The 13,632-nt window shown below is 37.2% G+C and overlaps 2 protein-coding genes across 2 annotated transcripts; both read right to left on the bottom strand.

Moving 5' to 3' along the window:
• Window positions 1-67: 67 nt before the first annotated feature.
• On the bottom strand, window positions 68-2,260 carry LOC140922508 (protein fem-1 homolog B-like). Its single transcript, XM_073372486.1, has 2 exons — window positions 1,450-2,260; window positions 68-1,314 (listed from the first exon to the last, which is right to left on the bottom strand). The coding sequence occupies exons 1-2, from the start codon at window positions 2,258-2,260 to the stop codon at window positions 68-70; spliced, it is 2,058 nt and encodes a 685-aa protein (XP_073228587.1).
• A 6,331-nt stretch (window positions 2,261-8,591) lies between these two features.
• On the bottom strand, window positions 8,592-12,513 carry LOC140922691 (protein fem-1 homolog B-like). The gene has a single exon (XM_073372687.1). The coding sequence runs from the start codon at window positions 12,438-12,440 to the stop codon at window positions 10,086-10,088; it is 2,355 nt and encodes a 784-aa protein (XP_073228788.1). The 5' UTR covers window positions 12,441-12,513; the 3' UTR covers window positions 8,592-10,085.
• Between the last annotated feature and the right edge of the window lie 1,119 nt (window positions 12,514-13,632).

Below are 13,632 nucleotides of genomic sequence, written 5' to 3'. Positions count from 1 at the left end.
GACATGCCATGACTTGCATTGATATAGCATGGTCAGGTTATTGAGTAACACTGTGCAAATTTCCTTTTCAATGCTTACTGATGTATTTCTCCAGTGTTTTGGGTACTACCCCCTGATAAGGGATTCCAAGCTTTTTGACAGCTTTGGCTGCAATACACTGTAATTCTAGTTTTCGTTTCTGTTCAGTAAGAATAATGCGAGCTTCAACAGTTCTAGCCTTGTCCATGGGCGTTCTACCATTATTGTTGACAAAATCATGATGAGCACCTTCATCAATCAAAACCTGCAACATGTCAGTAATACGAATATGAATCCTATTTGAGTAACGGCCAGGAGGTGTACACGCAATTTTGTGAAGTGCAGTATTTCCATAATTGTCAGTACTGTTTACATCGAATCCTGCATTTAAAAGAAGCTTTGTTGCATCAGTGTAGGAAACATTGCAGTGATCAGTGCAGTGACTTACGGCAAACAGGTGCAACAAACTTCTCCCAGAAAAATCACAAGGATTTAACTTACAAAGAGTTTTCAAAAATGGTGACACACATGACAGTTTGCCAACTTTGCTGCAGTTTAACTTACTGATCATCCAAACAAGGTCCCTTAGGTAGAAAATGTCTACCTTGCACTTAGGATCCTTTTCTTTTTCCATCATCTTTCTATGAATCTCATGTTCATAAGCAATAACTATTTGGTCAAATGTTTTCACAAAAATATCATCTTTTACAAGATCATCAGACCATATGCACGGTAGATCCACGATCACTGATTGTAAGAAAGGTAACATTTTTAGATTGCAATTCAGGGCTATTTTGATTACATTTTTGAGCAACAACAAAAAATGATGAAGATTTCTTCCCACAAAGTAAAAAGCAACATCTATCATTTGTGGAAGTAATACTGGACTGTTTGTTCCAAGGATTCTTTCTCTAATAATCAGGCTTTCCATGATGATAGCATCCCTGTTATGCTTTATCTCAGCAAGTTCCTCAAGGGTCTGACTCTCCTTTCTATTCTGATAAGCTTCAACAGGTTCCATTTGCTGTTTCAACAATGGATGGGAAGGATCAGCAAACCTTTCTCTCATGCCACGTTTGATGTACTTGAAACCTTCCTTCACATCATAAAATGGAAACTCCTTGTGCGGCTTTAAAGCAAGTGAAGCTCCAAGAAGCTCTAGCGCATCTATTTTTTGCTCTTTTGCTATTTCCCGTTGCTTTATTAAATGCTCTACCATTAAAACATTGCAGTTATCACTAGCTAGCAGAAGAGGTGTCAATCCCCAATTGTCACACAAATGGGATGTTCCAGCAGCTAAAAGTTTAGAAACCTCCTCGTGTTTAATAGCCTGTTCCAGGCGTTCAGATAGTGGGGAGCGGTGCGAAGTAAAAAGCCACTCTACACTATCTGAACGCTTGGAACAGGCTACGTGTTTAAACCCAAGCAAACACTTTTCATCTTTAACCATAGCATAGTGAAGGGCTGTGTGTCCATTTGAATCTTGAAGATCTATATAAGCGCCATGCTCAATAAGGAAAGTTACCATTCTGCAGTAACTCCTCTCGGTGGCCATCATCAAGGGTGTCCATTTATTTATACCCCCTCTTGCATTAACATCAGCTCCATTTTTAATCAGGGAACTCACAATCTCAAGAGAAGTTTCAAATGTCCACACAGCATGGTGAAGAGCTGTAGCACCAGTTTTGGTTTGTAAATTCACATCTGCACCTTGATCAATAAGAAAGATTACTGCATCACTGTGATTATAATTAATGGCCATCATCAGCGGTGTGTAATAATTCTGATCGAAGTGTAATACTGCATTGATATCAGCTCCATTCTCAAGCAAGCACCTCAAAATCTCAATGTTTCCATAAACAGCAGCAACAAATAGAGGTTGACAACCACTGAATGAAAGATGACGAAATTTATTTGTAAAATGCTTATATTTAATATCTCCTCGACCTTCAATGTCTGCTTTGTACTTGAGTAACACCTTGACACAATCGAGATTTCCATTTTCAACAGCAACTATTAGCGGTGTGACTTGCAACCCTTCTCTTTCAGGTAACGAAAAGTCATCATTAATGAACTGCTTACTCAATACAGAAATCCTTTCTGAACAATTCAACTTCTGAAGAACCTTATCAAGAAGGACGGCATCTCCAGATTGTGCAGCTTCAAAGACCTTTTGTTTTGGATCACCACCGGGATCACCAGTTATTTTCCGCCGGAACCAAGAAAGAAGCTTATGTGCCATAGTGTCAATAAGCTTCTGTTTTCAGAAGAACTTTTAGTCGCTCCATTATGGGGCGCCAAATGTATTTTTATTATTTAGAGTGGTTATTTGTATATAACCAAAACAATGTTGGTTATTTACAAATAACCACATTACAGTTATATTATTTCTAAATAACCAAAATATAAAATTGGTTATTTACTAATAACCAAAACTGAAATTTGGTTATTTAGCAAATAACCAAAAATTAAAAAGTGGTTATTCCTAAATAACCAAATGCGAGGTTGGTTATTTATTAAATAACCAAAATGCGATATTGGTTATTTATTAAATAACCAAAATGCGAGATTGGTTATTTATTAAATAACCAAATGCGAAATTGGTTATTTATTAAATAACCAAAATGCGAAATTGGTTATTTATTAAATAACCAAAATGCGAAATTGGTTATTTGTTAAATAACCAAAATGCGAATTTTGTTATTTATTAAATAACCAAAATGCGAAATTGGTTATTTGTTAAATAACCAAAATGCGAAATTGGTTATTTATTAAATAACCAAAATGCGAAATTGGTTATTTAATAAATAACCAAATGCGAAATTGGTTATTTATTAAATAACCAAAATGCAGGCAGAATGGAAAATTGGTTATTTATAAACAAACTGGACAGTTGGTTATTTAGTAAATAAAACATGGACGATTAAAAATCCAAAAATGTGCAAAAGTGGTTATTTAATAGAGAAATGGTTATTTACCTTATTTGGTCTTAGCAAGTGGCCACGTGGCCCATTTTCCCGCTCATTTCCCATAACGACTTGCAGACTTCTATTTCCAACATGGCTTCTTCCAAAAACATAGCGCGGTTAAATGCAGAAATGGCTCTGAGCTGCTTTGAAGTTAGCTACTGACCGATCCAAATCTGATACATGCCACTACAGACTGTTCACAGTCCCTATTTTTCCGGAAGATCGTCGAGATCGAGTACTTTGTGTTACAGGCTGCCATCTTGGATGAGTGTCAAAACTAACCAGGGGGCAGGAGGCGGTTTGGGAGGAAGCGAGAAAAATAGTTCCTGAGTAGTTTTGGCGATCATCCAAGATGGCTCACCCGTAACGCGAAGCCTATTGCGACAGGATTCTCTAATCATCCTGATATTGTGGAATTCTGTGGGTACTTTTGATCACTGGTCAAGCCAATCTTTGCCCAAAGAGATCTCAGGAGCAGGAAAGTAACATTTTCCTGCGTATCAATTTACTGACAATGTCCCGAGGAAAACGCTGGAATAGGAATTCTGAGACCCTAAATATAAAAATTTTCCGGGAGAACATGCCCCCATATCCCACTAGGTTGGGTCGCCTTCGACACTACAACTTTCCTCCCTACTTGCGTGCGAAAGGTTTATTAGAAGATACATCATTATGATAACTCGAAAGAACAGACGGGAGCCAATCTTAATTCTCCAGTCGGCAAGTGATATGACCGAGAAAATTGTAAAAGAAATCGAAAAGAGAGACACTTTATTTGGTATTTCATTCAGTTTTTGGCAAGTACAGAATTGAATTTTATGGCCAAAATGTGAGATCAGTCGGGAAAATATATACCTCGTTAAGACCCTGTTGTATAACAAAACAATGTAAAATACGATACGTTTCACGGAAATGCAAAATTATTTTTGTATATGTGTAATGTCTGAAGATTAAAGGACAAGGGAACAAATTAGTCAGAAATGAATAATGTGACGGCACGACAATTCGTTGGATAATCTCTGGACTATCATGAAAACTAACTGAAGTAGATGACGGTAAATGAAGACTAATGGTGGTAGATGTAGGCATACGAAGGTAAAAGAAGGCTAATGAATGTAGGTGACCGTGGATATAGGCTAATTGGGGTAAAAGAAGGCTAATGGAGGAAGATGACGGTAGATGAAGGTGATAGAAGGCAAAGGTTATTGAAGGCCTTTGTAGGTAGATGAATATTAATGACGAGGGACGAGTGTGAATGAAGGTAAATGAATTAGAATGAAGGTGAATTAAAATAAATAAAGGTGAATGAAGATTAATGAAAGCGAATGAAGGTGTACGGAGGAAAATAAAAGTAAATGAAGGAAAATGAGGGTGGAAGAAGGTAAATGAAAGAGGAAAGTGAAGGAAGTGGAAGAAGCCATGTTGGAAATAGAAGTCTGCAAGTCGTTATGGGAAATGAGCGGGAAAATGGACCACGTGGCCACTTGCTAAGACCAAATTAGGTAAATAACCATTTCTATATTAAATAACCATTTTTGCACAGTTTTGGATTTTTAATTATCCATGTTTTATTTACTAAATAACCAACTGTCCAGTTTGTTTATAAATAACCAATTTTCCATTCTGCCTGCATTTTGGTTATTTAATAAATAACCAATTTCGCATTTGGTTATTTAATAAATAACCAATTACGCAATTTGGTTATTTAATAAATAACCAATTTCGCATTTTGGTTATATAATAAATAACCAATCTCGCAATTTGGTTATTTAATAAATAACCAATTTCGCATTTCGGTTATTTAATAAATAACCAATTTCGCATTTTGGTTTTAATAAATAACCAATTTCGCATTTTGGTTATTTATTAAATAACCAATCTCGCATTTTGGTTATTTAATAAATAACCAACCTCGCATTTGGTTATTTAGAAATAACCACTTTTTAATTTTTGTTTATTTGCTAAATAACCAAATTTCAGTTTTGGTTATTTGTAAATAACCAATTTTATATTTTGGTTATTTAGAAATAATAAAACTGTAATGTGGTTATTTGTAAATAACCAACATTGTTTTGGTTATATACAAATAACCACTCTAAATAATAAAAATACATTTGGCGCCCCATACTCCATCACCACTCTGATTTGGTATGCGGAACTTGAGAAGACCTTGGAACCCTGGGGACGAGGTTACCTCGATAGTTAGCTCCCAGTCTCCACCTCCATCGTGTGTCGTGCCATCACAGGACACCCATCATTTGAAATAAAATTAGAGAAAATCTTCAGAACAGAAAGGAAGACGCGGGCTTAGATAATTTCTTACGCTCCTATGATGACATTATAAAACCAGCCAGGGAAGATTCCAGTTCAAAATACATGATTGGACTAATTCATTTAATTGCCATCTTATTTAGTAAATTTTTTGTATGGATTCTTCATTAATATTATTAATAAAGGCTGTCTTGCATCTCAACCCCCTCCCTATAACGGCTCGTACGGGAAGACTCCGCCCGAAAAGGGTACCTTTCTTCAGTCTTCGGGTCTATGAAAGGGTAGGGATTTTACTCGCTGAAGTATACGAAAGAGTAAGGAAATCTGTCGTTTGGGCCTGTGAAAGGGCCCAAAGGGCTAACAGATGAATTTTATGCCGTTATAAAGTCGAGAAACGTTCTCTTTTTGTGATTGATTCCTATTTAAATTAAAGTGCATGTACAGCAGTTAAAAGTGATGCAAAGATCTAAACAAGGTTTGTGAAAGGGGTAACATTTGTCAAAGCTATACGAAAGAGGTACCTTTTTTGTGAACAATGGTCTATAAAAAGGTAAGGGCTTGGACCTTGGGGCGGAGCCTCCCCGTATAAAATTTGGTTGAGTACCCCCCCCCCCCCCACCGACATCCCAACCTCAACATCACCGGCTATTTTTTTTAGTGATAGAAACACACCTGTCCCTAGTTGTTCAAAAAGTGGATAGTGCTCCCGGAAAGTGGGGGCGGGGGTGCGTACTTGGGTTAATGTTTGCTGGGTATGTGCCGCTGGCCTCTCAGAACCCCTACCCCATCTTCTATTTTTTGGCCAACTATAGACCCCATCTTAATCACTTTTTGGAAAATGTAATTTTCGCGATCCCAACTTAGTCACTTTCTATTTATACATCTACCTTATCAACGTGGTTTCAAGCGGCGGAATGTAATGCGGTCAATGCGAGATTATTGTTAAATTTAATAGACAACAACTTTCTGATTTTTTAACCGAGAATCTTCCCATTTTGAATCTCAGTACTCACCCCCAAAATCTGAAAATTTGTAACCCCATTCTAATAACTCAATTGAAAATGCGACCCCAGTATAGTCACTCCAGTCGTGAAAATGCGACCCCATCCCGCAGCACATCCCTATTAGCCTAGGGATACTGCTATCCACTGGATAAATTACTATCCAAAGGATAGTGCACTTAGTTTTTGTAATTTATTTAGCCTCTGGATAGCGATTTATCCGGCGGATAGCGCTATCCAACTTTTGAACAACAGGGGCTGATAGGTAAAAGTAAAGAACAGCTCTGCCAGGCTGTTGACCAACAGTTCACCAACAGCTTCACTAACAGTAGCATGCAGGACTCAACCTCACATGTTCTCTTCCTCCATCCCATCACTCCCTATGTTCTTTCAATTTCCTGTTCCCAGGCTCCAAGTGCCCAAAAATGACAGCTATACAGGGAAAAAATTAATGAGGTGGGTTGAGAGAGAGCAGTGCACAAAAGTTTTCTTGCTTCGGCAGAAAATATAGATACTTTTCAAGACTCAAACTGTCTTTTTGGCATAGCCAGCATGGAACGCCTAAAAGGGGGAGACCGTGGGGAGAAATATACAAAAGTTAAAGAAGGAGGAGGCCCTTTCTACTCGCCCCAATCCTGCTCCCTCCCTTTCTAATATTTATCCTCAATGGTTTAGCTATAATACACAGAGTGAAAACTAACCAACAAATGAAGTTTTCAGGGTGTTACTTTGCTGCTGTCTGTCAAGGTGACCAGAGAAATTACTACATCTATGAATTACTAAGTTTTTTAGGTTAATACTCTAGGACTGTACTCCCTAAACGGGTCTATACTGGGGGGAGGCTTTACCCGAAATGGGTACCTTTTCCAGGTTCCAGGTATTTGAAAGGTAAGGTTTCACAGGTTGAAGTGACTGTAAAAAAAAAGAAAACTTTCTGGTTTAGTGATTGAAAGATGGTGCAATTCACAGCAGTTGAAAGGGATGCAGTACGTTGTAAACAAGTACATTAAAGGGGTACCATCTTTTAACAAAAGCAAGGCTGCAAATAATTTTTTTTAATAAGCAGGTCATTTGTCAGGTCAGAGATCAGACCTGAGCTGACAAGGAAACAGTCTGGTCGGACAAAAAAATTCCAAGTGAAAGAGCAAAATTAAGAATATAACAAAACAACCTATTTCACTGCTTTAATTGCACAATATTAATCACAGACAGGAGCTGTAACAGTTGTATCAGTTCACTGATCAGTCTTCACTGACTTCGCACTTGAAAACAAAAATTGTACAAAAATTTAATTCTGATTTATTTTTCGACAGCAGATTATTATTTTTTGATTGTCAATGTGTGTGTTAGCCAAATAACAGAACAATGTTTTGCCACAAGTGTCTTTAAAGTATGATAATTAAAAGTTTAATTTGTATCAAAAGTGCCCGGTCAGAGTGACAGACCAGACTAATATTTCACCAGTCAAAACGTCAAATTTACCGGACAATTGTCCGATGACCGACTGTTATTTGCAGCCTTGAAAAGGTATACGAAAGGAATACCTTTTAAATGGTATATAAAAGGTCAAGGGGTTGGACCTTAGGAGAGAGCCCTCCCGGTATAAAATTTTGTCCAGTACCCTTGGGTTTAGTACTAGACAATAAAATTCACTAAATTAACTTACAGTCAAGCCGGCAAAACTGTGAACACTTGAAATATTTCAGGAATGATTCTGTGACATTACAACCAATCACAGTAAAGATCAGGACACACAAACTAGCCACAAAACCACAAATTAATTTACGTTCTTGCTTTGTTTTTCATGCCCGATTGGCTTTTTTCTTGCAACACAATAACATTCCAGAAATATTTCTGGTGTTCACGGTTTTCCCAGTTTGACTGTAAACTTAATATTATAATTTATTATTGCAAAGGACTGGAAAATCATGAAGGTGTCATTATGCCCTCCTCCCCAGCAAATATTCTCCTGGAAAGCACCAGGTAAAACATGACAAGGGAGAGAAAATGCACTGAAAAGACCAATGAGCTGGGACCCCAGGAGGCTGTGATGCTTGCTCAAGAGAGAAATACAGTAATCATTGATCAACCCATGTGAAGGCACTTTGTGGCCTTGTCACAACAGTTCAGAAGTGTGAGAGTTTTGCCTATTTTTATTCTTCCCTTTTCTTATAATTTTATAATAATAATAATAAAAATAATGATAATAATAATAATATTTTCCCATAAGATACCTAGTATGTTTAAATACATGGTAAAATAAAAATATTATCATTATAAACTAATCATTGAAAAGACTTGCTACAAGTCATGACAACCTCAAGGGGTTTATAAGCAAGCAGAGGGAGCTTTTTATGCTGCAAAGCAACTGAGCAAGCAATAAAGTCATGAGAGGTCGACCTTCGACCTGAGTGCCATATCAAATCAGGTAGAGGACTTTTTGACTTTTAGAAAGTCTAATCATTAAACTAGATTTCTAAGTTTAAACATTATTTAAATTGCTCAGAATTTACTTTTGAACATGCACATTGTCTTTTATATAGGTTGTATAATAACAGTCCTTTCTTGAAGGGAGGTCGACAGTTCATACGTATGAATTGTGAACACAAATTAATGTTGCATAAGAAATACAATTATCACACCTTCATATAATAATACAAAAACGTCTACCAAGCATTAGGAGTCAAAGTAAAATTAGCAACAGAGACAAACTTTCAAATCTGATAGTCAACTTAGAGACAGTCCCAAAGTATGGGTGAATTTTAAATAATGTACAGCAGTCCTTCAAGAGTTCACCAAATGTCTTATTACTTAATTTATTCTTTTGTTAACTTACTTTATAACTTATTATCTACAGTAGGCACAGCTAGAAACAGCAAAAAACCAATACTGACTGGTTATAAATAGATAGTATTTAAATACCACTTTTTGCTTATTTTTAATTGTCTATTAATGTTAATTTTTATCTTTTTATGATGACAGTGTAAAATATTATTATTTTAATATTCGATTTTATGTTTTATAGAGGGCCACAAGTTCGTCAGTTTTATCATAACTGCAAGGTGCAAAGAAAGTCAGTTTTACAGTCTGCCATTTGGGCAAGCTGTAGCTAGCATTTACTAGCCCACAAGTAATTTCAACTAGCCCCAACACCCTTTTCGATTAGCAGGATTGATTACAATCCCTCTGTTATTTGAATTTCCCCAAAAAACAGCACTTGCCTATTGCGCAAGTTAAGAACAAAAATCACTGGCGCGATAGCAAAATTTACCAGCCCCGGGATATCAGACACGACTTTCTTTGCACGCTGTAACTGTCACGTGTTTACCCTCTTTAAATAAAGGCGTTACCTTACCTTATCATGTACATAACAACAACAACATATGAGGCCTTCTTAGGGGGCTTACGTATGTCCCTAGTCTGAGTTTCAAACCCTGTTGTTTTGTGTAATGACCAGGAGGGAGCCATGTCGCTGTCGGTATTTTGCTTTTGTATTTGCACTTTTGTCTGTCGCTGTCCTATGTCACTTTTTCAAGGCCATGTCACTTGTCAGAATACCCTAACAGGGCCTCAACATAAATATGAATAAGACTGTGCAAATTTTCTGGTTAATCCTTTAAGCCCCAATATCCACATACATAATGTACAAATTCTCCAAACTGATCTCCATACATTTCCTTTAAGAATAATATTAGTTGAGAGAATTTAATAAAAGATCAAGGCATTTTCTCTTTGGTGATCATTTTATATCACATCCTTATCTCTTGACAATGTATGGATATTATTTGGAGAAAATTGCTGTTGGTCACTATTGGCACTTAAAGGGTTAATGCATACTGATGTACTCCTCTAGTGTTTTGGGTACTACCCCCATATAAGGGATTCCAAGCTTTTTGACAGCTTTGGCAGCAATACACTGTAACTCTAGCTTTCTTCTCTGTTCAGTAAGAATCATGCGAGCTTCATCATTATTAGCCATGTCCATGGGGGTCTTACCATCATTGTTGACAAAATCATGATGAGCACCTTTATCAATCAAAAGCTTTAACATGTCGATTTCAAGCTGGTTTAATGCATCATTCCTCCAGGATTTGAAATACACAGCTAAGTGTAGTGGAGTATCTCCTCTGTTGTTGATGGCATTAACATTGAATCCTGAATGTAAAAGAAATTCCACTTCACCAATGTGGGAACATGATTTATTACGATGGTAATGACAATTAATATTATATCTCACAAACTGGTGCAGGAGTGTATTTCCTTCACGATCTCCAGGATTAACGTTACAAAGAGTTTTCAAAAACAGAGATGCACTTGGCAGTTTACCATTTTCCCCACAGTTAAACTTTCTGATCATCAAAATAAGCTCCCATAAGAACAAGACAGGATGCAAGTTTTTCTTCTTCATGGCTATTTGTATCTCATGTGCATAAGCAAGAATTACTTCATCAAATCTTTCAACAAAATCATCATCTTTTGCACGATCAGTCCATTTGTCCAAAAATTCCTTAACAACTTTAATTACGTCTTGTAAATCGTTTAATGCTGTTTGATTACAGTGATGGGCTATTTTGATTGCATGCATTTTCAATGCAAAGAATGCGAATACTGAAAACTTGCGGCCGAAGGAAGAAGCAACAGAACTAATATGTGGAACCAGTAATGCATTGTTTACTCCAAGAATTCTCTCTCTAATGATAAGACCTTCCATAATGGTATCCTTCCAGTTACCCCTTATACCTAGAAGATCAGTAGTATTTTGACTCTCTTTCCTGTTCTGATAGGCTTCAATAGGTTTCATTTGTTGCTTTAACAAAGGATGTAAAGGATCACGAAACCTTTCACTCATGCCATGTTGGATGTACCACCATCCATTCCTATCATCAGGGTTAGATAGAACACAAGTTGCTCCAAGTAGTTCTAGTGCATCAATTCTTTGCTCCTTAGTTATTTCAGTTTGCTTGATTATGCATTCTACCACAGCCACATTGCCATTATTACTGGCTAGAAGAAGTGGTGTGAGTCCTTTATTGTTAGACAAATGGGATGCTCCAGCATTCCAAAGTGCACTTACAAATTTTTGAGCACAGTTCCTAAAAGTATACCGGTGTCTAGAACAGTGGCCACTGCAGTGAAGAACAACATAGTGAAGAGCTGTGTTGCCATTTTGATCTTGAAAATCTACATTAGCTCCGTGCTCGATGAGCAATTGAATTTCTCTGATGTTTTTCTCATGGTGACAGATAGCTTGCATCAGAAGGGTCTGATCATTATTTCTTCTTGCATTTGAAACATCGACTCCACTTTTAAGCAGGAAACTCAAAGTCTCATTTGGATTACCTTTATACCTCAGAGCAAAATCAAGGCAAGTTTTACCATTTTTGTCTTGAAGTTCTACATTAACACCATTTTCAAGAAGACACTTTACTGCATTGACATTGTTACATGCACAAGCTAGCATCAAAGCAGTCTCCTTCAGAAATTTTGTGCGTGCATCTAAGTCAGCTCCATGATCAATTAACAAATTTAAGGCATTAATATTATAAGTACTTCTGGACTTAGCAACATGATGAAGGGCTGTATAACCATATTCGTCTTGAAGATTCACATCTGCACCTTGATCAATGAGAAATGTTACTGCACCAAATTGTTCATAACGAGCAGAAATCATTAGAGGTGTGTAACCCTTGACATTTATTGCAGTCACTGCATTAATATCAGCCCCATTTTCAAGCAAGCACCTCAAAATACCAATATTTCCACTAGCAGCAGCAACAAATAAAGGTGTGTAACCTTCGTATAAATCATGATTTGGATATCCTTTAGTACCAACTTCAATATCTCCTCGACCTTCAATATCTGCTCCATACTTCAGGAGCAATCGTACACAATCGATATGTCCGTTTTGAACAGCGACTAATAACGGTGTGACTAGTAACTTCTTAATCCTTACAGGTAACGAACAGTTATCATCACACGAGACGGGTATAGGAGAATCCGTAGAATGAGCTTGAACATGCTGCTCGCCTGAAGGCAAAACAGAAATTCCTTCTGCTCGAAAGAGCCTCTGAAGAACTTTTACAAGGAGCGCAGCATATCCAATTTTTGCCGCCTTAAGGAGCTCATTGTTTAAATAACTGATCTTTCTCTGCTGGAACCAGGAAAGAAGCCTATCCGCCATATAAGTGCATAGTGAGAATAAGCTACTCCTTTCAGAAAACCCTCCCTACGACTTCTTCCTGGTGGTATGCGGAACTTTCCACTTTCCTTGACAACCTCGTTCCGATGTACCCTGGGAACGAGGTTAGACCCCAGTCTTTATCGTTAGGTTCACCCAAGAGCCATAATGGTCCCATTATGGCTCTTGGTTCACCATAAACATGAAGACCTCACACTATCCTTTGAAATTACTACAACAACAATAACAATTCTTTATTTAGCGCATGGTGATATTTCATTTTTTTTTTACTTCTTTACATAACTGAAATTCGTGCTACGTTGTAACTTTATAATAAAGAAGTTGAAGTTGACGTTAAAATATATGAAAAATAAAATGTGCGACCTGGCAAGGTAAATAAACTGTTAGGTTTTCTCGTTAGCTACCCATCCAGTTAAAGTCGATGTAAGCAAGTGAAAAAGAAGAAAAAGGAATAGATAAATCAATTAATACATTAAATTAATAAATATTTGCGTGACTGAATAACAGAAAACAAAAACAAAGAGCACACAAACCTACCCATCTCCACCCACCCGAAAAGGAAGAACTTTTGTGTCTTTTTTACAGTTCCTCCAATTTTGCTTCGACAGGAGTTAGCTCCTGTTTCAGAAGTTTTTTTTTACCTGCTCTAAGGTTACATTAGACGCCATAATCGGCAAATTTAAGCGTCAGTGGAGGAGTGATTAAAAAACGTGGCTGTCCGCCATTATGACATATATGCTAATCCATGCTCTATATCCTCCTATATGCTACAGCTATGAACAGTTTGGTTTGTCCCCGAAGAAAGACAGAGATTACAACCCTGTCAATTAAGGGTGCAGACTGTGAATCCCTATTTTTAATCCAAAAATGTATTATTGATCCAAACGATCCACAACCGAAGTAGTTTCAAGGGGCGTAGGCAGGATTTTTTCAGAGGTACGCACAATTCTCCAAATCGCTTTGCATCCCCCCCCCCCGCCCCCAATAAAAGGAACCTTCCTTGATTAAAGATTTTGTAACGTTGTAAGCCTAAGAGTTTTTTCTGCAAATGAAATGACATTAGCAACTTATGAAATACTTTGTCGGGTGTTTGGGTGAATTGACTGATGCACGTCAATCATCTGTCATACAATAAGGCTACATACTTTTCCGGATTTGTTACTTTATTTTGTTA

Source organism: Porites lutea, chromosome 13 (genome assembly GCF_958299795.1).
Source record: "Porites lutea chromosome 13, jaPorLute2.1, whole genome shotgun sequence".
In the NCBI taxonomy this organism is placed as follows: Eukaryota; Metazoa; Cnidaria; class Anthozoa; order Scleractinia; family Poritidae; genus Porites; species Porites lutea.
The sequence above is the reverse complement of the archived record's forward strand: the minus strand, read 5'-3'. Positions and strand labels throughout refer to the sequence as shown.